The sequence below is a fragment of the Bos indicus x Bos taurus genome, chromosome 4, assembly GCF_003369695.1.
Source record: "Bos indicus x Bos taurus breed Angus x Brahman F1 hybrid chromosome 4, Bos_hybrid_MaternalHap_v2.0, whole genome shotgun sequence".
Lineage (NCBI taxonomy): Eukaryota > Metazoa > Chordata > Mammalia > Artiodactyla > Bovidae > Bos > Bos indicus x Bos taurus.
In genome coordinates, this window is record NC_040079.1 from 86,957,155 (window position 1) to 86,982,052 (window position 24,898).

Here is a 24,898-nt window from a genome sequence, read left to right on the forward strand (position 1 = left end):
TTTCTTTGTAATTTCTTTTGCCATGGATTATTAATTTTCCAATAATTGGATATTTTCCTAGATACCTTGTTGTTCCTGATTTCTAATTTAATTCCAATCTGGTCAAAGGAATATACTCTTAAGTTTTCAGATTTTTTTAATGTATTGAGTCTTGTGTAATGGCCCTGTGTATGATCTTGGTGACTATTTTGTGCTCTTTAAAGTCTATATTCTGCAGTTGTTGGGTATAGCATTCTATAAGCCATTAGGTCAAGGTGGCTGATGTTTTATTTGGATCTGCTGAAGTCTTACAGAGTTTTTAAAATTATTCTATTATTCTCTGATAGAGGATATAATAATCTTTAGATAGGATTGAGGATATGTCTGTTTTCCTTTTTAGTTCTCTCTGGTCTGCCTCATAGGGTTTTGAACCTCAGTTATTAGGAACATACACATTCACTTGATATGTTTTTCTGATACATCTGTATTATCTTGAAGTCTTTTATCTGAATGTAGTATAGCCAACTTTCAGCTTGCAGCTTTTAGCTTTCTCATAATAGTGTTTATGTAGGCTATCTTTTTCCATTCTTTTACTCCAAGATGGTGATACAGTTCTGTCTTGTTCTGTCACCCTCTGTGACCCCATGAACTGCCAGGCTCTTCTGTCCATGGGATTCTCCAGGCAAGAATATTGGAGCCGGTTGCCATTTCCTACTCAGGGGATCTTCCGGACCCAGGGATCGAACCTGCATTGGCAGGTGGATTCTTAACCGCTAGCGCCACCTGGGAAGCCCTAGAAACTCCACAGATAGGATGCAGATGGCTGTTGATGTAGTGACTTTTAATCGGAAAGTTTAGTCCTTTAATATAATTTTTCATATGGTTGGAGTATTAATCTGTTTTTGTATATTTTTCTAATTTTTCCCCCTTTCTTGTTATTGGTTTGAATTTTAGTAACATTATATTGATTCTGCAATTCCCGTTTCTAGGCAAACTGTTCAAAAGTGTTTCATGTTGGGCATATCTCATGTGCGTCGCATTGTCTGTCCTTTGTTCCTGGTCATCTTTTCAAGGCTGTTTGGAGAGTGAATGACCTTGGAAGATACAAGCATCCTTACTCCCCGTTGTAAATGGTTTGGTCCCCTGAGGTCGGTTTTCCTCCCCTGTAGCGCATCCACCGTGTGTTCAGGTGTCATCCACTATCTTCACACGCCTGTGGAAACTGGGGCTCAGGATACAGGGATCAGAATGCCGGTACTCTGGCTGCTGCTGTTGCTGTGACGATGAGCTTTATGTCTCACCCCAGAGAGTTTCATCTCTACCTGGGCTCTCATGATGCCATGCAGGCCGACTTGCTGACTTGCAAGTAAAGTGGATCTCGGGCCCCCATGTCCTGGCACCCTTACCCCCTCCTCTTTGTTTGTGCTGCTGCCTCACGGATGACACATCCTAGTTCTTTACAGATGCCAAGGTTCATAGAATTTTCAATTTAAATAGTCTTATGTCTTTTAAATAGTTAAAAAGAAATACATATTTTACCTGTAACCATATATTCATCACCTCTTTTGTCCTTCCTGCCTTTCTGAAGATGGGAGTTATGTTGGGCCACCATGACCCTTGATCCTAAAGAACTTCTTTCAGCATTTCTTTAATGAAGGTATTTTGGCAGTGTATCTCTAAGTTTCGGTTCTGTACAAGTGTCTTTATAAAGCATTTTTGACATGTGTTTGGCAGCATACAGAATTCTGGCTTGCTCTTTTTTAGCACCTTAAATGTGTCATTACATTGTCTTTGGCCTTTCGTGTGTCTGCTGAGAAGCTGATCTTCATTTAATCATCCTTTCCCGATATGTATTTTGTCATTTTCCTCTACTGTTTTTTGTTTTTTATTCACTTGGGTTTTTTTTTTGGGGGGGGGGGGGGCGGGGACCCTGTCAATTGATATCTTTCACTAATTTAGGGAGATTTTTGTTCATCATTTCATCAGGTAATTTCCTATTCTGTTTTCTTTCCTTTTCTCTATGACCCCACATAAACCAGTGCCGTACTGCTTGATATTTCCCCTCAGGTCTCTGAGCCTCTGGTCATTTTTCTAAAGTTTTGGGTTTTTTAATTCGGCCATGCCACATGGGTTGCTGGATCACAGTTCCCTGACCAGGGATTGAACTGGACCCTCGCAGTGAAAGCATAGAGTCTTAACCACTGGACCACGGAGAAGTTCCCATTTTTCTTCATTCGTTTTCTCTTCCTTCTTCCGATTTAATTTTAGATTTGTCTTCAGTGACTCCTTGCTGTCTCCTTTCTGCTGTGAAGCCCACTGAAATTTTTCATTTCAGGTTCAGAATTTTCACTTGGCAGTTTGAGTAGTAATTATTTCCTTGCTGAATTCCAAATTTGTCCATGCACTATGGACCCATCATCTTTGTAACCCTTGCACATGTTTATTATAGGTGTTTTGGAGTTCTTATCTGCAGATAGCATCATCTTAATCATCTCAGTGCTGGTTTCTGATGACTACTTTTTCTTTTGTTTCTTTTTATGTCTCATGAATTTTGACTGGATAGTGATCATTATGAAGAATGCTCTGTAAAGACTCTGGGTTCTGTTATATTCTTCCCAAGAGTCAGTTCTGTTCTAATAGGCAGTTAACTTTGGCTAGATTCAGACTATACTCAGGCACCACTGTGGTGGGCTGCAGCTGAAATTCCCACCCCGTCTGCCATCCACGGGGTGTCTGGTTTGTTTTTGTTGTTTTCTTCTGGGGCTGCACAATTGAGTTGTGAGCCACATCTTGTGGCTGACTTTGTTGCTAAATTCAAGGGCTTACGTCCTTTGTCTGGAGAAGAAAATGGCAAGCCACCCCAGTGTTCTTGCCTGGAGAATTCCATGGACAGAGGAGCCTGGAGGGCTAACAGTCCGTGGGGTCACAGAGTCAGACGTGACTGAGCGACTAAAAGGGCAACAACAACATGTCCTCTGTGGCCTCTCTTCCTGGGATTTCCCTTCTAACGTTCCGATTAGTCTACGAGCCTAAACTCTGGTGTTTGCTATCTCAAGCAAGTAAATGTGCTGTTCCTTGCAGCTCCCACGGGCGAAAAGCTGTAAATGTGCAAACCTCATTCATGGGACTTTGACTTTTAACAGTAAGCTTCCCTCTAGCTTCTACTTGCTTTTTGTTCTTCCTCCGAGGTTTCAAATATTGGGTTTAAATAATGTTTTCTCAGATCTCATAATGGGAGAGGAGAGTTATTCTAACTTTCTGCCATCCCTCCACTTCCTTTTTATAATAATCTTCAAAAAACTTCTCAGCCCTAAGTAGAACCATCCCAAGCTGAGTGATGTAGGTTTATTTTGTAAGCAGGAACTGTCATTTAGAAATGCTTCATTTGTGTCTGGAAGTTGAGAAAAATTCTTTTTTCCTTTTTAAAGAATGGGTGTATATAAATCTGGGAAGCTTTTATTTTAGAAATAAATGCTTAAAAGAATCAAATACCAATTATCACTGTAAGATTTTTGGATATTTTGACCACTTTTTTCTATTACAATTTTAGGATGCTTTTTTGAAAATCATTCTAAATGAGGGCATTAAATCCCTGTGGAGTGGCCTTCCTCATATGTTGTAAGTTGAAATTTAGTATTTTTCTTACTTAGTGATGGTGGTGGTTTTGTTTTGCCTTATCAGTATGATGGGACATCATCATGCATTTTTAATATCAAAACTTTTTATTTTCTAGAGCATTGTTTTGTGACTCTCACAACTACCCCACATTTGATGATTTGCTAGAAGGACTCACAGGATATATACTAATGTCTGTGGTTTATTACTGCAAAAGGCATGAAGGGGAATCAGTGAGGAGAAAAGGCATGAAGCGGAATCAGTGAGGAGAAAAGGCATGGAGCGGGATCAGTGAGGGGAGAGGCTTGGAGTGGGATCAGTGAGGGGAGAGGCATGGAGCAGGATCAGTGAGGGTAAAGACACAACAGGACCTGGCCAGGCGGAGTCCTCCTGAGACCCCGCTTGTGACACGCAGGGCGCAGCTGCCTCTCCCAGCCCCGGGCTGCCGCGGCAAGTGCAGGGGTTCAGCCTTACTGGCACTTGAATCTGAATCTAGGGTTTGCACTGGGGGCTGATGATATAACATGCTGTGTTCATGACTGGCTGTGGTTACTGAAACTCCAGCCCCCCGAGAAAGAGCAGATATTTACCAAAACTCACATCATGTGCACAAATCAATGCAGGCAAGCTGGTTTAGTGCTCTAGACATACAGAAAAGCCTTGTTACAGGGAGTTTTTCGAGGGCTAAATTCCTTGAAGATGACCCAAGGTCGAGTAGACAAATAGGCCCTGCTGAAGACACTGGATTTGGGGCACAAACATACTTTATTTTTTCATGTTCAGAAATTAAGAAATTAGTGTTCATTTTAGTTTTTATTTTACTAAAATAATGAGAAGTATTGTGCTATTTATACTTCTTTTCCAGATAATTAAATTCTGTGCTAACTAGCTATTACGTGCATTCATATGACAAGCTGCTGCTGCTAAGTTGCTTCAGTCGTGTCCCACTCTGAGTGACCCCATAGACGGCAGCAAGCTAGTAAGGCTGAATGTAAAAATTCCAATTAATACCTTGCCTTTCTCTGCCTCGTTTCTTTCTGATTTATCTTGTTACGGAGCACATTAGTTTTGAGGCACCTACTCTAAACAGTGCCTAAGGTTATAAGGTTGGCGATAGATCCAGGAGCAGCAGTCAGTCCTGTTCCTAAGTTCTCATCACCACGCTTCACTGTCGAGTGTTAGGCGTTCCCACGTGTGGTCTGTGATAGTCCGTTGGTTAGACCAGAAACAGAGACTGGTTTCTTGTTGGGTTAAATCTTTATGACATGATAGTACCTTCAATTTTGTATTTAGTTAATGACTCCCTCTTGATATTTTCATTTGAAAGAATGTCATTGGAATTTCCTTTGAGTATATATAATTCTGGTGACGTTATTTTCAGTTATAAGCAGGTAAGACATGGTCCACAGTTCAAAAGTATTTTATAATTGTGCTTGTACTTTTTTACAAGTAATTTTTACGAGTTTTACTTTAGTGATTTTCATGTTACCGTAATGTATGTAGTTGGGAATGAAGACCAGACACAGAATAAGTCAAGACGACTTATTTGTCTTTTCTTATTTATGACCTGACTGGGTGCTCTAAACTTACCTTCTCTGCTACATTACAAATCTCTGGAGAGCAGAAACCTACTTTACATCTTTTGTTGTCTAAGTTAAACACTGCTAATTCTTAAAGAAAAACTGATCTCACAGCTGATTTGCTGTGGTTTTCAGCTTCTGTAAAATAGGAGGATCTTCATTTTTACTTCCCAGGTGGTGCGGTTGGTAAAGAACCCACCTGCCAGTGCGGGAGACACAAGAGGTGTGGGTTTGATACCTGGGTCAGGAAGGCCCCCTGGAGAAGGAAGTGTCAACCCACTCTGGTGTACTTGCCTGGGAAGTCCCATGGACAGAGGAGCGTGGCAGGCTGCAGTCCATGGGGTCTCAGAGAGTCTGATATGACTGAGCACACATGCTCTGTGCACTGTGTCTTGTGTTTCATAATAATGTAAGAATATGTTTCAGCCTTTTGATAGTGCTGTACCAATCTTTTCGTTTGTTCTAACAGAGTGATGGCAGTTCCTGCCACAGTTATTTATTTTACCTGCTATGATCAATTAACTGCTCTTCTGAGATCTAAATTAGGAGAAAATGAAAGCCGCATACCAATTGTTGCTGGAATCGTGGCCAGACGTAAGTAATAAATTCACAATGTTTTCATTCTGATTTCTACTTAAAGCTTGCTTTAAAATGTTTACATTCATAGAGAATTTCAAGTAGTGTATTGCTAATGGTTTATTTTCCATCATAGTTTGTCCTCATATGTCAACACGCTCTAGCGGTCATATTGTGTGGTGACTGCCATCAGAATGGGACGGGATCAGCCTATCCTGTTAATTCTTGGACAGAGGTTTTAGATTTGAGATTGTAGACCTTAGATTCTAGATTTTAGGATAATAACACAGAGTCTAATTAATGCCAGAGTCTTTCATCATTTTCTGTATACACTTTGCGATTCAGAGTTTAATCAGAAGGACATTTTTATCTGTGTAGTGGAAGTGAGGTTTATAATAGTCCTGGTTGATGTATAATGGCTGTGGAACTGCTCTTGAAAGAGTAAGGTGTGTGAAATACCTTTATCAGGGAAAAAATCTGAGCCAGGATGTTGCCATCATTAGATACTAGATACAGTTTGCAGACATTTCAGAATAAAATTTAAAATACAAAAATGCATGAAATACTCATTTCTGCACGCATGTTTTCATAATGCATGGCTTTGCTTTTGTTGTATTCGCTTGTTTTGTACAGTTGGTGCAGTGACTGTAATAAGTCCACTGGAATTGATCAGAACCAAGATGCAATCTAAGAAGTTTTCTTACGAGGAACTGCATCGATTTGTCAGCAAGAAAGTATCTGAAGATGGTTGGATTTCCCTCTGGAGGGGCTGGGCTCCTACCATTCTTAGAGATGTACCATTCTCAGGTAGGATTTATCTGCTACATTTTAAGTAGCTTTGTATGTACCACTTTTAAATGAAGGAAATTCTAGACTCTTTAAGGCTAAAGGTACGTTACTGTCTTAGGTGACCACACACACCTCGTTCAGCATGGCTCTCTCAGATCTTGATGAGTATTTATTTAATGAACGGTTTCTGTTTCAAGCCTGGTTTTCTTTTCTCTTTGTTTTCTTTCTTTTTAAATATCAATTGGTGAGTACTCATATGTAGGTAATGAAGCTACCTTTAAAATTATTGTAAAGAAGTCATAATTAGCAAGATATGTAAAGTACTACAAATCAAAATATCATAACATTTAAGACCACCTGTGAATTATATTGACTCCTACTTTTTTCAGTTATTAAAAATCTCCCGCACTTAAGTGTCTTGTAGGGACTATTATAAATCAGATTCAAGATTGTGCTAATCATTGAAATATGAAGAAGGAGAAAATCATGAAGAAATACAAAATTAACAACTTATAGAATATGCATACTTCAGTACTACTTCTCTTGTGAAACTGATGTTTCCATTTAAAACCTGGAAGAAATAATTATTGAGAACCGTTGTATTAACATTCCACATTCTTTCTCCCTTTGATTCAATCCTTTGCTTGGACTCCTGTTTACAGTCCTATATCTTTCCCTTTCAATTAGTATTTTTCTTCAACTTTTGTGTTCAGCTATGCTTTTTAGAAACACCATGAATTCCTAGACCAATACTTTTTCATTTTTTGATGTTTTATACATAAAAAGTCAGATCAGATCAGATCAGTCGCTCAGTCGTGTCCAACTCTTTGTGACCCCATGAATCGCAGCATGCCAGGCCTCCCTGTCCATCTCCAACTCCCGGAGTTCACTCAGACTCACGTCCATCAAGTCAGTGATGCCATCCAGCCATCTCATCCTCTGTCACCCCTTCTCCTCCTGCCCCCAATCCCTCCCAGCATCAGGGTCTTTTCCAATGAGTCAACTCTTCGCATGAGGTGGCCAAAGTACTGGAGTTTCAGCTTTAGCATCATTCCTTCCAAAGAAATCCCAGGGCTGATCCCGTTTAGAATGGACTGGTTGGATCTCCTTGCAGTCCAAGGGACTCTCAAGAGTCTTCTCCAACACCACACTTCAAAAGCATCAATTCTTCGGCGCTCAGCCTTCTTCACAGTCCAACTCTCACATCCATATGTGACCACTGGAAAAACTATAGCCTTGACTAGACGGACCTTTGTTGGCAAAGTAATGTCTCTGCTTTTGAATATGCTATCTAGGTTGGTCATAACTTTCCTTCCAAGGAGTAAGCGTCTTTTAATTTCATGGCTGCAGTCACCATCTGCAGTGATTTTGGAGCCCCGAAAAATAAAGTCTGACACTGTTTCCACTGTTTCCCCATCTATTTCCCAAGAAGTGATGGGACCAGATGCCATGATCTTCGTTTTCTGAATGTTGAGCTTTAAGCCAACTTTTTCACTCTCCACTTTCACTTTCATCAAGAGGCTTTTGAGTTCCTCTTCGCTTTCTGCCATAAGGTTGGTGTCATCTGCATATCTGAGGTTATTGATATTTCTCCGGGCAATCTTGATTCCAGCTTGTGTTTCTTCCAGTCCAGCGTTTCTCATGATGTACTCTGCATATAAGTTAAATAAACAGGGTGACAATATACAGCCTTGACGTACTCCTTTTCCTATTTGGAACCAATCTGTTGTTCCATGTCCAGTTCTAACTGTTGCTTCCTGACCTGCATACAAATTTCTCAAGAGGCAGATCAGGTGGTCTGGTATTCCCATCTCTTTCAGAATTTTCCACAGTTTATTGTGATCCACACAGTCAAGGGCTTTGGCATAGTCAATAAAGCAGAAATAGATGTTTTTCTGGAATTCTCTTGCTTTTTCCATGATCCAGTGGATGTTGGCAATTTGATCTCTGGTTCCTCTGCCTTTTCTAAAACCCTCTTGAACATCAGGAAGTTCACGGTTCACATATTGCTGAAGCCTGGCTTGGAGAATTTTAAGCATTACTTTACTAGCATGTGAGATGAGTGCAATTGTGCGGTAGCTTGAGCATTCTTTGGCATTGCCTTTCGGATATAAATTACCAAGTGCACTAATAAACACCTGTGACATCACCACCTCTGTATATGAATTAGAACACTGCAGTTTTTAAAATCATGAAACCACGTATGTCCACCTCCACTGTCACATCCTTAGTGGTAACCTCTTACCTGAATTTTTATCATTTGATTTAAAAAAAGCAGTTTTACCACATATGTATTATTGCTAAACAATGGTATTCAGTTTTGCCTATTTTTGAGGTATAAAATTTATTTTACTTGGAAATATTCCTTAAGTTTTATTTTATATGTGCAACTATTGTTTCCACTCATTTATACATGAATAAACAAGTAAACCACCCTTACGGCAGGAAGTGAAGAGGAACTAAAAAGCCTCTTGATGAAACTGAAAGTGGAGAGTGAAAAAGTTGGCTTAAAGCTCAACATTCAAAAACGAAGATCATGGCATCTGGTCCCATCACTTCATGGGAGATAGATGGGGAAACAGTGGAAACAGTGTCAGACTTTATTTTTGGGGGGGCTCCAAAATCACTGCAGATGGTGATTGCAGCCATGAAATTAAAAGACGCTTACTCCTTGGAAGGAAAGTTATGACCAACCTAGATAGCATATTCAAAAGCAGAGACATTACTTTGTCAACAAAGGTCCATCTAGTCAAGGCTATGGTTTTTCCAGTGGTCATGTATGGATGCGAGAGCTGGACTGTGAAGAAAGCTGAGCACCGAAGAATTGATGCTTTTGAACTGTGGTGTTGGAGAAGACTCTTGAGAGTCCCTTGGACTGCAAGGAGATCCAACCAGTCCATTCTAAAGGGGATCAGCCCTGGGATTTCTTTGGAAGGACTGATGCTAAAGCTGAAATTCCAGTACTTTGGTCACTTCATGTGAAGAGTTGACTCATTGGAAAAGACCCTGATGCTGGGAGGGATTGGGGGCAGGAGGAGAAGGGGATGACAGAGGATGAGATGGCTGGATGGCATCACTAACTCAATGGGCGTTGAGTCTGAGTGAACTCCGGGAGTTGGTGATGGACAGGGAGGCCTGGCGTGCTTCGATTCATGGGGTCGCAAAGAGTTCAGTTGAACTGAACTGAACTGAACTGAACCAAGTACGCAATGCTGTGAACACTTTTTAAGTCTGTTGCTGGGTATGCACAAGAATCTGCAGCTTTAAGTGCCTATTTAAAAAAATCTGAGTGTAAAAAAACATTAATTCTAAAAAGAGACAACACTGTTTTCAACCCCCCTCAGAGGTACCCAAAGGTTCAGGTACTTTCAACTCTGCTGATTCTCACATTACTTACCTCTGTATCATTAAATAACTTGCTTTATTTTGAAAACAAAAACAAAAACAAAAAAAAATCTGTTTAAAAATGTTTTCCAGGTGTTTGTGGATGTTGCAATATGAGTTGATTTTTGTCTGTTAGCTTATATTCAGCTTCTTCTAAAACTTATAAATTCTAATTTGTCTGCCTTTTTTCTATGTAGACAATAATGTGTTAATTATAACTATTTCATTTTTAAGTTCGTTTCCCCAGTGTGTATGCCCAGCAATGGGATTGCTGGGTCGTATGGCAGTTTTATTTCCAGTTTTTTAAGGAATCTCCACACTGTTCTCCATAGTGGCTGTACTACTTTGCATTCCCATCAACAGTGTAAGATGGTTCCCTTTTCTCTGCACCCTCTCCAGCATTTATTGTTTGTAGACTTTTTGGTAGCAGCCATTCTGACTGGCATGAGATGGTACCTCATTGTGGTTTTGATTTGCATGAAATGTGTTTTTAAAAATGATTTGTGAACTACATTTGAAACCCATAAAGAAAACATATGTAGCACTAAAAGTTCAAATGTCCATTTCCTTTAATTTTTTTTTAACAATTTTAAAAACATTTGGAAAATTTTAAATGCTAATTACTAGGTACTTTAATTTCTGCTTTAAAATACACATTATACCTTCATCTGTAGTAAAGGAATAATGGAACACACAGGAGCATCAGAAATTGTGAATACTGGTTTTGCAGTCAGAGGTCTGGTTGGAATTCTGACTGCCAGCTAGTGTAGTGTGACCTCAGGAATATAGGGGGACTGTTCTCTTAGTCCTGAACTTTGGGAGGAATACATAAGACTTTATCTGTTCTCTTCAATAGGAGCTTCTCTTTAAACATCTCTGGTTTTACTTTATGTTTCAGTTATGATTTTATTAAGTAATATACTAATTAGAGTATAAAATACTTTGGGAAAATTTAATCAATTTTATTGTTAGTTTGCGGCTGTTGTAACTTTGCCATTTGATGTGGTAAAAACACAAAAGCAGACCCAACTTTGGATATATGAAAGCCAGAAAAGTAAGTTTAATTAATTTAAAACATGTCTAAGGTGCCATGAAAAATATTTTCTTTCTAGATAGTTAGGAATATCTAAGGTACGGAAGACAAGATTCCCCCTGCCCCTTGGTTGCCTTCCTCTCTACTTAACTCAAACTAATGTATTGTTAGAATGGAGTACCCAGAAAAACTTCTAAACCTAAACAAAAAATTTAAGAAATTTTAAAGACTATATTAGTATGCATATACATATTCTTTTTTCTTTTCTATTTTTTAGCTTCCCTTCTGATGTGTTTTTTTTCCCCCTGCCTGTTATCCCATCTACTTCTTTATAACCTGTAATTTCTTCTAGAACAAAACTGTCCTGGGGCCTTCCCCTTTAATGCAGAAGGTGCAGGTTTGATCCCTGGTTGGGGAGCTAAGATCCCACATGCCTCCTGGCCAAAACACCAAAACATAAAACAGAAGCAATACTGAAAAACCACAATAAAGAATTTAACAATGGTCCGTATTTATAAAAAAGTACTATTAGTTGCTTCTACTAGATTCATTCTGTTATTATTACAGAAAGTGTAGCAAGCCCACTGGAAATAGGGCTTTGTTTCTGAAACATAAAATTGTTAGGATTTGATCATTTGGATGGTCAGTAGAGGAGTGTTTATTGTTGTCTGTGCTTGAAATATTAATAACCACAGTGTTTCCTTACAGTGTATGGAGTTGTTTTTCCCCTGTAGAAAGAGCTCTGGGACGTTGGATCTTTAGGCAGGGCTCTGCTTCCCTCCAGTTGAGAAGTCTTCTTGTTCGTCGTCTTTTACATTCATCTCACCCTACTATTAAAATAGAGACCAGTTTGAAACTTGAGCTCCGTAAGATTAGAAATACCCAGCTACTTAGCCTCCTTTCTTTACTAGTTGTTTCTAAAGTTGAAAACATTTAAACAAGGAGTATAAGTTGTCAACTTGTAGTATAAAGCTTTTGTCACTGACTGTTTTTAGAGAGTTAAATTTCAGTCATAAATACTTTGTTCTTGGTTTAAAAATGTATCCTTTCTGTTTGGTTGCTGTAATTACTGTAGTTATACTTACACTATTTATACAGATAGTTTAGCTTCTTAAATGACAAGGCCTCATTTATCTTCATAGAGAATCTGATATTATATAGAAGACATTTTGAGATAATGAGCCCCTCTTCATTAAGTTGCAGATTCTACAGAGCTGTTACTGAATGATGCCTTTCCCTAATTTTCCCTTTTTCCCTAGGCATACGTACTGAAATGTACTTTAACCCTAATGACTCAGAGTAGTCCTCACTGTACACACTGATCACTGTAGTTTCATAGCGCAGCTCTCAGAAGCCAGTGAGACCATTAGGAGTGTCTGCCTAGCACGCACTGGTCTGGGAAGACTGAAATCCTCAGCTGTCACAGTGGTAGGATGCCCACCTTTTAGCAGATTTTTTTTCACCTTTAGCGTCTGTAGTCTGGGGGTAAGCCAGCTGCTTAGAATCACTGTGTACAACGAAGGTCAGTGAACTTTGTGTATGTACAGCACATTCATGAGGTTTATGTTTGAATCTGAGTAACATCTATTTTTGCTGTTTTCAAAAGATGTATAAATCTGTTTCTTTACTGTGTTCCAGACACTTGAGCAGTTGCAAATAAGTGAGATGTTACTGTTAGTTACAGGAAAACTTCCCTTCAGAGGAGACAGGACGGATTTATTTCAAGGCTAGCACATCTATTCAGAAAGAGTCGAGTAAGGTGGAGCCTCCCTAGGGAGAATAAGCTATTTTTCCTTAAAGCTTCTCTTTGGGGAAAAAAGTTTTTTTAATGTATGCACTAAAAGTACAATGAAAAATGGTTATCATGGCTTCACTTGGGGAACCCCATGAAAATTCCTGTACATCTTTAAAATTTTTCCATTATGAAAGATCTTTAAAATACAGAAAAAAGTATAAAGGACACACATCACCAAGCTTAAACATCAGTTCAGGAGAGGCTTTCTGTATATTCCTCCTTGATTGCATGTGGTCCTATATACCTTAAAAGTGCCTTCAAAATTTCTTTTTTAATGAATCCAACTATTAAAAATAAGATTTAAAATAGTTCTTTATGTAAACAGATCTGTTCTTATTATACTGAAATGATATATCCCAAAGCCCATAAACACTCTTTTATGTGTATTTATCTATATTAGAAATTAAGTGGTAATTTATAATAGCATCGTTTCTTTAACATTTAGTTTCTATGCCTTTGCAAATGTCAACCTGGACTATAATGAAGAACATTGTTGCTAAGAATGGATTTTCTGGATTATTTACAGGTAAAAATATTTCCTTTACCAAACTGTTGACTAAAATGTTTACTTTTCCTTTTAAATTAATTGCCTTTCAGCAGAAAATTTTTGAAAATATTCCTCATTTACTATTTCCTCCTAAATATCTTTGCTGTAAGTTTAAAAATTTTAAATACCAGTTGCTTTTGAAGTAATTTGGAATCAAAGTGAGGAGTGAACAGTTGGCTTGTTCTTTGACACCAGTTATGGGACAGTGTTTTATATGTTACCTCACTTAATTTGATAACTGTCAGAATGAAACCAAATAAATTACATTTTAAAATGTATGGTAAAATTTGGTCTGAACTTTTCTCTTCCCTTTTTAGGACTGATTCCTCGTTTAATTAAAATTGCTCCTGCTTGTGCTGTTATGATCAGTACATATGAATTTGGGAAGTCTGTTTTCCAGAAACAAAATGCTCAAAGACAGCGATACTAGACATGCTGTTTCAACCTGAAATAACAGCCATGACCAAATAATAAGAGGAGACTCTTAGGCAAGAGCTTTTTTCACTTTTTTTTGCTATTATCTTACAGTGGTTTTCTATCATTCTTATCTATAATTTAAACAAATAGTAAATCTCTACTTTGCATTTAATCATTCTAATTTCAAATTTTTATCCTAATTTTTGAGAATTAGAAAAAGATATTCCAGAAGTCATAACCATTGAGCATTCTTGTAAAGAAGAGAAAAATTATTCTACACTGAAAGCAATAATCTCAGAGTTTGGTACAGATTTCTGTGTAACTTCATCCTGTTGGGAGTGTCAGAGTCGTCAAACATTTTTGCAGTTGTGTGCTGAATGATGTACAGAGTCTAAAAGAATTCCCAAGTCTTTTATACACGTTTAAATCATGGACGTAGATACTTAAGTGTTTCAACAAAGTAGATAACGGAAAGCAGTCTTTAAATATTATTATTCACATCATTTACCAAATATTGCCTATCAGTTATTTTCTTTAATTCATATGTATTTGGGTGTTTCCCCTGCTACCCCGCCCTGTTACTATTTTAAGGCCTCATGTGTATTAAGATTTCTCTGATCCGAGGTATGGCTATCTTACATTCATGAACCAAAAATATAACTTGTGTGATATTGATGCTGCTATTTTTGATGTCTAAAGACCCCGTATTATCTACTGTTTCTGTGAGAGAGAGCGTTCACTGACCGTATTCAATGTTCACTTCAAACTTGGGTGTGCAGTGGAAAAGCACATTGCATTCAGGCAGTGAGAAGGCTGTTTCAGCACAAGAAAGGCCTCTGGTTTCAGCTGTCTTGCCATCAGGTATTACCGTTTGTGAAGTTCTCTAGGTCACGTCTGTTCGCTTGTTCTAACATCACTGAGACAGAGTATGTTCAAGATGTCCCTTGACTTTACACATCTCACACAAGTGTGCTAGATCAAGAACTACCAAGGCAGTTTCCTTGAAGAAGAGCTTTTGGTCACTGGAGGCTAATGCCTAAGAAGTTTAGTTTATGAATGTAAGAATGAAAAAGAATATGATTTCAAGACAAACAATATTTTTAAATATTTTTGTTTTTCTCAGGATCTGTATACTCTTAAGAAAAAGCACTTTATTGCAGTCTATCTGTATTTTATGAAAATGTGAAACATTTTTTCCCTAAAATGGAGTAATGTATATTTAAGTGACAAATCTCTAGTGTTGGTAGGAATTAATGTATTTTCTAATATAGTAGAAAACTATTTAATGTTTCACCTGAAATAAACTATATAGGGTTTGTATTTAAGCTTTTTGTGTTTATTTTATCCTGTGTTGATTTACCTTAAGTTTTCAACATATATATCCATAAAAATATATTTTCATTGCAATATTTTGTGCTTTCTTAAAGCTACCACTGTGCTTCTAGCTAAATACTTTCATATGAAATTATGTTAATGCTATACTATCAACATATATATAAAACACACATGGAAGTTTATCTTGAACACTGAATTTAACAGTATTCAATTTAAATTTACCTTTGTTCTGCTGTGCTTCTTTTGGGTAACTGGCAGAAAAAGGCAGAAAAAATTTAGGTTTTTAACAACAGTCTCAAAAAACAGTTATGTATTTCAAGTTAATGTCACTTATAAACAAACAGAAGGGAAACTTTCATCCTCTCCTTGCCCCACTATTGACTGCATTGTGGAAAATTCTTATAACTGCTGCTGCTGCTGCTAAGTTGCTTCAGTCGTGTCCGACTCTGTGCAACCCCATGACGGCAGCCCGTCAGGCTCCCCCGTCCCTGGGATTCTCCAGGCAAGACACTGGAGTGGGTTGCCATTTCCTTCTCCAATGCATGAAAGTTGAAAGTGAAGTCGCTCAGTCGTGTCCTACTCTTAGTGACCCCATGGACTGCAGCCCACCACCTCCTCTGTCCATGGGATTTTCCAAGCAAGAGTACTGGAGTGGGGTGCTGTTGCCTTCTCCGATTTTATAACTAAAAGAACTTAAATAAACCTAATTCCCTGTAGTTTTTGTAACATACATTACATGCAAAGTATCTGAAAGAAAAGAAGTCTGAATTTAGGCTTTGTCTATACTTAAGTGGTAAAAAAGCATTACTAGTAGGAACCAAAAACGGTTTGGCTACAATCTGTATTCTTGGTAATGTTTCTAAATGCATTCTGTTAATGTTAAAATTTCTAACATACACATTTAATTTCTTATGTGTAAGTTTTTTAAGAAACATGTCTTATTCAAGTATTACATGCTTGCTGCTTTTCATATAATTCCATATTACTTTTCAAAAATAAAGTTATTTCTAGGAAAACTAATCAATTACTATGTTTATTTAGCCACATTTGACTCCTTTAATTCTAGCCTTTTTATTCCCTGGGGCATAAATTCCAGGGATATGGGAAAGCTTAGTGTATTACTTTTTAATTTTTGTCCAAAATGAACTTTTAAAAGTAAATTACTGTTATTATGTTTTAATCCATCACTCAACACTTACTGTGGTAGGCAGTATAAAAAGCACTGGAGGTAAGACATTGCAGCTACTCTCACTGGTCTTAAGGTTTCAGCTGTGATTGTTAGAAATAAACAAAAGAAGTGATGGAAAAGCTGAAGAATTCTGCGCGGCCTGGGGTGCAGAGGCTGGTTGGGAAATGGTTCTTAGGACAGGCAGTCCAAGGCAACATACCTGGAGGCTGGGAGTCTTCAGGCAGGCAGTGGTACTTAGCACCAGCGGCTTGAGCAGAGTGTACATGCCCCCTGGTAGATCAGATGGGAAAGGAGTCCAGGGGGCCTGGTCTGCCAACGAGCAACAAGAAGGCAAGAGAAAACCCAGGAAGTATTTTGGGCCCAGTTCTGAAAAGTTACAGAGTTGTGTTTTGTTTTTCTCTCAAGACCTATTTTTTTTTAACTGAAAGAAAATAGGATAGCATAGGTTAGCCTTGAATAAAACAGAAAACACCAAAATGTGTCACGTATTAAGACCAAGCGTTGTACCGTGAAGCTGGTTTTAGAAAAATGACTGGCAGGATGAAAAATGGGACTTATGATCAGGTGACCTATTTAAAAACAAAAGTTTTGGTTTATACTAAAGTATATTTTTAAAAGGTACCACCATGGCATTGGTATAATTTTATCCTCCCCCTCCTTTCAGTGGAGGAAAAAGCTAAAGCAAAATAGAAGTTGCTTTGCTTACTAAAGAGCAAAGTGGACCAGATAAAAGAAATTAAGAGCCCTGATGGTCAAAGCAGTCATGTGACGTTTCCAGAGTAATCCAGTGTTGAGCTTATCAAAACCAGAAACTGTAACCGACAGTGGGAAATTTAACAAAGAATTTACGTAAGTTGTAAATTTGAGAAACATTTTTAACCACTTGAAAACTTGTATGTACATCTAATAAAGATGACTTAAAACCAACTTAGTCTACTTGGATGTTTAAGGTTCCTGTCAGTCACAGTTAATAGTAGTTTGCATTTGGTACTTAACCGCTTCAGGACTTAAAATTTTATTTAATGTTGACTTTATCCTGGTGCCATCACATAGGTGCTGAGAGGATGGTGGTGGGTCCATTTTACATGTCAGTGAGTGAATGTTGTCAATTTTAAAGCATATTATGTCATTTTTTAGAAAATAAAAATTTGAAACAAAATGAAGATTTCTCCAAAATAATTTTCATATTAGTATTTGAGGTGTTAATATACACTCACCAAATTTGTCGAAACAAAAATTCAGTGTATACCTTGAATCAAATAACATTTGTCAAAGAAAAAATAAGACTACTACTTCATGGTACAAAATGTTTAATACACATGCAACAAGTATCGTACATCAAGGCAACGAAATACACATGGAAATAGTAGCATGTAGCTCAGCATTCTGTTTAGGGGAGGGTGTGTGAACAATGAACACTGCTGAAGATCGAGACACACCTCATGCAAACACTAACAAACTATCTCTATAACTAGCGGGAAATGAACTGTGTAGAAACCTGAAGTCACATTAGCAGATCAAGTTTATACCAAGAGCTCCAAGAAAGGAGGGAAAGTCACTGTCCTCAGATGTCGTGTTTCAGTCTGCGTTCAGCAGCGTGGTAAGATGCACAAGATTCGGTACACATTAGAACAAATCCGAAAATTCTGATCAATTACGGAATCCTGTATTTCCTTTCTATATTATAAAAATGTATGGAAAATGTAACAATGATTTTCTTAAATTACTAAAGGATAATGTCGTTTGAGAGTGGACCATGAATGAAAGCATTGAAATAGTCTGACTGTTGTTAGGAAAGCAGCAGCAACAGTGCTTAAGGCCAAAAGCCTAAAATTTTCAAAGGTCCCCCCACCCCACCCTTAATCGTCTCTCATTCGCTCCTCCCAAGGTTTCCAGTAACCTTGTTTTAACCTTCCTTCCATTCCCCATGCAGAATTACAAATTGCTGTAGATACATCATTCACAATAAGGTATACAGAATTAAGACGAGATTGATGGTACCATTTCTCAAGAATATTTGCATTACTACAAGTACCAAAGACTTAAGCTAAAGGAAGAAAGCTCTGAGTATGTTCTGATACATCTAAATAACTTAAGGGCTTCTTTGTCCCGGAAATGACATTGTTTGAACTGTCTTAACACACGACTAGCCTTGTTACTGTTTATTATCTTAAATTCCGAATAATGAGAGTCAAGTATTGCAGAGAACCACCACACTCCCACATTTCTAATACAAAGAATGACTGTGGTAAGTGCTGCTTTTCTCTCAATATTTTAGGAGGAATGTTCTTTCAATAGTCAAAGTTACTAAGTTTGAATGTACTGTTTTATTAACAAATAAAAAATAGCATACAAAGTCCCGGATAAGTATTGTAGTAGCCTCTTCATGTAAACAAGGTATAAAACATCTTTGGCACAACTGACCATGTTTTCCTCATCTAACTCTAGAAAATGTACTTCATACATTTCCTTTTTCAATATGGTGGAATCTGGGGGGGCCAAATGTACAATTGTTTCAAAATTTGCAAAAATTTAAAAGACAGCTCAGATTTTTAAGAAAACTAATTTTTAACTAGTAATTTTTAAGGTCAGTTTTAAAATGAGATTATGGCTGTTAAAGCACGTAGGACACAATTCATTCCTGCACACGAGAGAAAAACAGCACTGGGTGTCAGACATGCTGTTCAGTATGGTGATGAGCCTACTGATCCTTATTTTAAAACTTCTCAAATCCTTAAATGAACTTGAAATCTTTCCCGATAAAATTGTTTCAACATCTGTTCTACATTTTTAAGTTTTTCCAATTTATGGGACATAAATGTGATCAATTTTAGAATTGGTAAACTTTAAAGGAAATTTTGGAAAACAAAATGTTACTCATTTTACCTAAATGGCCTAAAATACTGTAAAATATTTTCCTTGTGACCCGAACAAATTTAGTAACTACCTAAAGGTATGTCCTACAAAATTTATAAAATGCTGAATGGAATGTTAGGTTGATGCTAAATGGTAACTGTTACAGACAAACTGAATAAATTGCTGTGAAACTGCAGCTGAGAACCTTTCTCCTCACTTCAAAGACAAGGCATTTAAACATCAGAACCTGGGAAGGAGTTCATGAAATATGAAATAAGTCATTTTTAGAAAATGTAATCATTGAATAAGAGAGCAAAAGAAAATACTTAAATATCTAGAATAAAACCTTGAACTCAGTCTCTGGCAACTATAATACATTTAAATATATGAAAATCAGCTGAATAATAAATATGTACAATTTGCAATGGATTATTAGAGGATATCTGAAAGTTTTTTAAGCCTATTTTTAAACTTCAGTGACAAATATAATCATTTTAAAATGAAAAATGGCAGCATTTTTTTTTCACCCAGAAGTTTACATGGAGTGGACTGAATTCTCTAATACAAGCAACAGAATTCCAGACATGTCCCAGAACAATATAAAATTCCAAAGATTTTCCCAGCAGTCAAACTTACGTATATGGAATATTTGCAACATAAAAACTTCTGGCTTTTACATACAATTTTTCAGGATGGAGTCAGACCTGGACTTGTCATCTCTGTTGTAGGACTTGCAAGGTAGTCATTCGATTTTAGGCTTGTTAGAGATTTGTAACTTGCCACTGACGTTAGAGACCCACAGAGGCCAAGTAATGAGGGAGTATCTTCTTTACCTGAAAATCAGGATAAGATAACAAATATTTAATTGCTCTTGAAGCTTGATACTAGTAAGATCCTAAAACCATTAAACTTTACATACTGTATGAAACAGTGTAAAATCAAATGTGTATGTTGACGTTTGATCTTCCAGTAGTTTCAATGCTGCCCCTTATAGAAACATTACAGTGGGATTATTTGTGCTTCTTTTAAGCTTCTAGATATGGAAGCTTGAGATATTCTGGAACAAAAATGGAATTTACCTTTTTGGGGGAGAATATGTACTCTTGCCTGGAAAATCCCATGGACGGAGGAGCCTGGTGGGCTGCAGTCCATGGGGTCGCTAAGAGTCGGACACGACTGAGCGACTTCACTTTCACTTTTCACTTTCATGCATTGGAGAAGGAAATGGCGACCCACTCCAGTGTTCTTGCCTGGAGAATCCCAGGGACAGGGGAGCCTGATGGGCTGCCGTCTATGGGGTCGCACAGAGTCGGACACGACTGAAGCGACTTAGCAGCAACAGGAGCAGCATGGTCATATCCAATTAGTAAAGAATAACAAAAAACTATAGCAACAATACAAGTGCCCAGGTGACAGAAATACAGGAAGTCCGTATGTGGGTAAAGGTAAAGTGATGCAGAAGCAGCAGAACTGCTTCAGTTCAGTTGGAGGCTGGACCTAGGGAACCTTTGTCCACTGACTGAATAACTGAATAAACTTATTCAGCACCTACTCTGCACCAGGAATACCTGCTAGAAGTCAGTCGGTCCCTGAAGGAGGAGTGGCAGAGCTCTGTGTCCATGCCTGGGGAAAACATGTTCTTTCCCGGGCAGAACAAGTTTCAACCCCCACTGTGCACACGCCTGCTCTAAGAGGCTGGCCTAAGGCTGTGAAAGGCTAGTAAGGTGAAAATCAGTTTTCCAGAGAAGATGGAAAGCTTAGGCTTTACTCACCTGGTTACAGAAATGTAAACTGACCCAGATGTCAGAGGTTTCTGAATATCATGCATTGTTTCAAACAGCCCCTCTGCAGTGCCTTCACTGTCATGCTATATGATCATTGTGGGGCACTCTCCTTCATTAAAAAATCACAGACTGAGAAAGGACATGGAGTTTTTTGTGGTCATCGTCATATTCCCAGTGCTAGCACACAGGAGACCAACGTTACATAATTACGTAATGAATGATTCAGTAAGAACTCTGCTGGGACATGAAACAATGCCTGTGTTCTTTACAGCCGTGTGACCTGGGGAAAGGCATCTTCTCTGAGCCTACTCCTTCCTTTGTAAAATGAGAACAGACACCAAAAGATGACTATGTTCACTTCATGGTTTCACTGACTAATAAAATATAGGAAGATACAACACTGTTAGGAAAACATATGGAAGAATAATTGTTACATTCGGGTTTTAAATGTTATCATGTTTTGATGAAGGACTTCCCTGGTGGCTTAGATGGTAAAGCATCTGCCTACAATGCAGGAGATCCAGGTTCAATACCTGAGTTGGGAAGATCCTTTGGAGAAGGAAATGGCACCCCACCCACTCCAGGACTCTTGCCTGGAAAGTCCCATGGATGGAGGAGCGTGGTAGGCTACAGTCCACGGGGTTGCAGGAGTCGGACACGACTGAGCGACTTCACTTTATCTTGATGATAACATTTGTTATCATCAAAAGATACAGATGCTCCTTTTAAGGTCTAAGCTTACAGACCTATTTCAGGCCATTTAGAGTTCTTGCTAAATGCTCCAGAAACTCAAATGCTTGACTGGTTTCTCCCAAATTCCTAATTTGTCATTGACCTATAATATTTCAAAGAGCTTTACTGCTAATTACATACACACACAAAGGTACAATTTAGTGGCATTAATCACATTCACACTATGTGCAACCATCACCAACCACGATTTCAAAACCTTTTCATCATGCCAAACAAAAACTCCCTACCTCTTTAAACAGTAACTTTCCTTTCTCCCCTTCCCCTCAGTCTCTGGAAACCTCTAACCTACTTGCTGTGAATTTGCCCTTCCTAGAGTCATTCTTAAAAGTGGAATCATACAGCATTTGCCCTTTTGTGTCTGGCTTATTTCACTTAATGTAATTTTTTTTTCAAGGCCCATGCATGTGGCATGTATTCCTTTTCCATGGCTCAGTAACATTCCATGGTGTGTATATATATGACATTTTGTTACTCCACTCATCTGTATGGACATCTGGGTTGTTTCCACCTATCAACTACTGAAAATAATTCTGCTGTGAACACTGGCATCCAAGTATCTGTTTGAGTCCTATTTTCAATTCTTTGAGTGTATATACTTAGATTACACATATTTTTAAAACATATAGATTATAACACAGTAATTGCAAAGACTAAAAGTCTAACATACACACTGGAGTAATATGCAGGTGTAAAAGAGAATGAGAAAGACCTCTATAATTTCCAGGATATACTATGTAGTGGACAAAGCAAAGCGCATAAATGTGATCTTTTATATTGAGGAACATGAATTTATTTTAATTTGCATATGTTTTTAAAGAACAATAGGTAATTAAACTAATAAGATAGTTACTTATGATGTAGAAGTTAGCAGAGTTGAGATGAACTTTAAGCACAGTACTCTGACTCTAGGATATATTCACAAGATAATTAAAAACGAATCTTAATCTATTTTACTTACCCTATTTTAGTAATAGAGATAATATTACTTTGAAATTAAAACAAATAATAAGGAAAAGCAAATAATCATGTTCCTATAAACTAGGGACCAATATTTTCCTCATAAGAAAGATATAAAAATACAAAATCAAGTACATGGAAACCTTTTATGTATGAATTACAAAGTAAAATAAATTTAAGGTATATTTTTCTTTTATGGAATTTAGAAAGATGGTAACGATAACCCTGTATGCGAGACAGCAAAAGAGACACAGATGTATAGAAGAGTCTTTTGGACTCTGTGGGAGAGGGAGTGGGTGGGATGATTTGGGAGAATAGCATTGAAACATGTATAATATCATATATGAAATGAATCGCCAGTCCAAATTCGATGCATGATACTGGTTGCTTGGGGCTGGTGCACTGGGATGACCCAGAGAGATGGTACGGGGAAGAAGGTGGGAGGGGGGTTCGGGATGGGGAACATGTGTACATCTGTGGCGGATTCATGTTGATGTATGGCAAAACCAATACAATATTGTAAAGTAATTAACCTCCAATTAAAATAAATAAATTTATATTTAAAAAAATAAAATATAAATGCATTTATCTATTAAAAAAAAAAAACTTCCTAGCTTGCTAGTGAAGAGGCTAGAAACAGTGACCAGTCCAGTCATAACAGACACCTCTATGGCCCAGATTATGTTCTCCGGTATCATTTTCTAGTGTAAACAGGACTTCTTGAAGAAACAGTTGATCCTGGGTATGGGCATGAAATGTACCAAAGAAACTCAGAACATCTTGTTTTCCACAAAGCAAGGAAGCTGTGACAGACTACCGGGATGTCGAACGGAACTGTCTTTTAAAGGGTCTCTCAGTGTGCAAAAAGGTCAGTGACCTCCTAATGAGTGTACTAAAAAATTTGCATTATTTATACTATATTCTTCCTGATGAAATTAAAAGACGCTTGCTCCCTGGAAAAGTTATGACCAACCTAGACAGCATATTGAAAAGCAGAGACATCACTTTGCCAACAAAGGTCCGTCTAGTCAAGGCTATGGTTTTTCCAGTAGTCATGTATGGATATGAGAGTTGGACTATAAAGAAAGCTGAGCACAGAAGAATTGATGCTTTTGAACTGTAGTGTTGGAGAAGACTCTTGAGAATCCCTTGGACTGCAAAGAGATCCAAACAGTCCATCCTAAAGGAAATCAGTCCTGAATATTCATTGGAAGGACTGATGCTGAAGCTGAAACTCCAATACTTTGGCCACCTGATGCGAAGAGCTGACTCACTGGAAAAGACCCTGATGCTGGAAAAGATTGAAGGCAGGAGAAGGGGACAACAGAGGATGAGATGGTTGGATGGCATCACCGACTCAAAGAACATGAGTTTGAGTAAACTCAGAGTTGGTGATGGACGGGGAGGCCTGGCATGCAGCAGTCCATTGGGTCGCAAAGAGTTGGAGACGACTGAGCGACTGAACTGAACTGACTGATTCTTCCCAAATATGTGTAACCAGAATATACTAAGAATGAACGACTAGAGAAATCTAAATTGTCAGGGATTTAACAAAACAATTGGCTCGGTGCATAAAATACATAAATTTCAAATGAGAGAAAAAGTTGGGGGGAGGGGCACGGTGCTCTGCTAGATGAAAGGACACCAAAGAGATTGAAAACTAAATGCTCTGTGTGATCCTTGACTGGATCAAAAAAAAAAAAAAAGCAATGAACAATCAGAAAATTAAACATTTCCAGTTACAATAGCATCTAAAAAAGTAAAATATTTAGGAATAAACTTAAGCAAAAGTATGAAAGTGTGTACACTGACAACTACAAAATAGTGCTGTAAGAAAGTTGAGGTTAAAATAAATGGGAAAACATCCCTTATTTTAATGGATTGGAAGATAATATTGTTAAGATGGCAATGTTTCCCTAATTGATCTAAAAATTCAATGTAATCCCCATCAAAATTCTAACTGCCTTTTTTTAGAAATGACAAGTTGATTCTAAAATTCATATGGCGGCTTCCCTGGGGGTCCCCAGTGGTAAAGCATCTGCCTGCCAATTCTGGAGACATGGGTTCCCTCCTCCAGGAAGATCCCACGAAATGACTGAGCCCAGGCACCACAACCACTGAGCCTGAGCTCTAGAGCTTGGGAAACACAACTCCTGGAGCCTGAGCTCCCTAGAGCCCGTGGTCCACAGCGAGAGAAGCCGCTGCAGTGAGAAGCCCGAGCATTGCAACTCGGCAGTACCCCCACTCACCCAAGCTAGAGAAAGCCTGCACGCAGCAATCAAGACCCAGTAGGGTCAAAAATGAGTAAG

At 38.1% G+C, this 24,898-nt stretch overlaps 2 protein-coding genes across 17 annotated transcripts in view; one reads left to right on the top strand and one right to left on the bottom strand.

Moving 5' to 3' along the window:
- The window catches only part of LOC113891609 (phosphatidylcholine translocator ABCB4-like), a 104,232-nt gene extending 87,062 nt beyond the window's left edge, over positions 1–17,170 (top strand). For 8 of the 12 annotated variants that reach the window (XR_003510807.1, XR_003510809.1, XR_003510811.1 and 5 more), the window contains 6 exons: positions 3,530–3,597; positions 5,644–5,768; positions 6,384–6,557; positions 13,197–13,277; positions 13,616–13,786; positions 16,904–17,170. Coding sequence is in view for 2 of the 12 variants with exons in the window: in XM_027539878.1 (XP_027395679.1) it covers positions 3,530–3,597; positions 5,644–5,768; positions 6,384–6,557; positions 13,197–13,277; positions 13,616–13,728 (561 nt within the window). In the remaining 10 variants the exon portion in view is untranslated. Of the gene's footprint in view, positions 1–3,529; positions 3,598–5,643; positions 5,769–6,383; positions 6,558–13,196; positions 13,278–13,615; positions 15,041–16,903 lie in introns of those variants that run through there. The other 4 variants (XM_027539878.1, XM_027539884.1, XM_027539880.1 and 1 more) reach the window with 4 other exon arrangements.
- Positions 17,171–17,532: 362 nt separating this feature from the next.
- RUNDC3B (RUN domain containing 3B) overlaps positions 17,533–24,898 on the bottom strand; it is a 167,757-nt gene continuing 160,391 nt past the window's right edge. For all 5 annotated transcript variants that reach the window (XM_027539888.1, XM_027539886.1, XM_027539889.1 and 2 more), the window contains one exon: positions 17,533–19,928. In XM_027539888.1, coding sequence (XP_027395689.1) covers positions 19,783–19,928 — 146 coding nt within the window. In that variant the 3' untranslated portion in view covers positions 17,533–19,782. The remainder of the gene's footprint in view (positions 19,929–24,898) is intronic.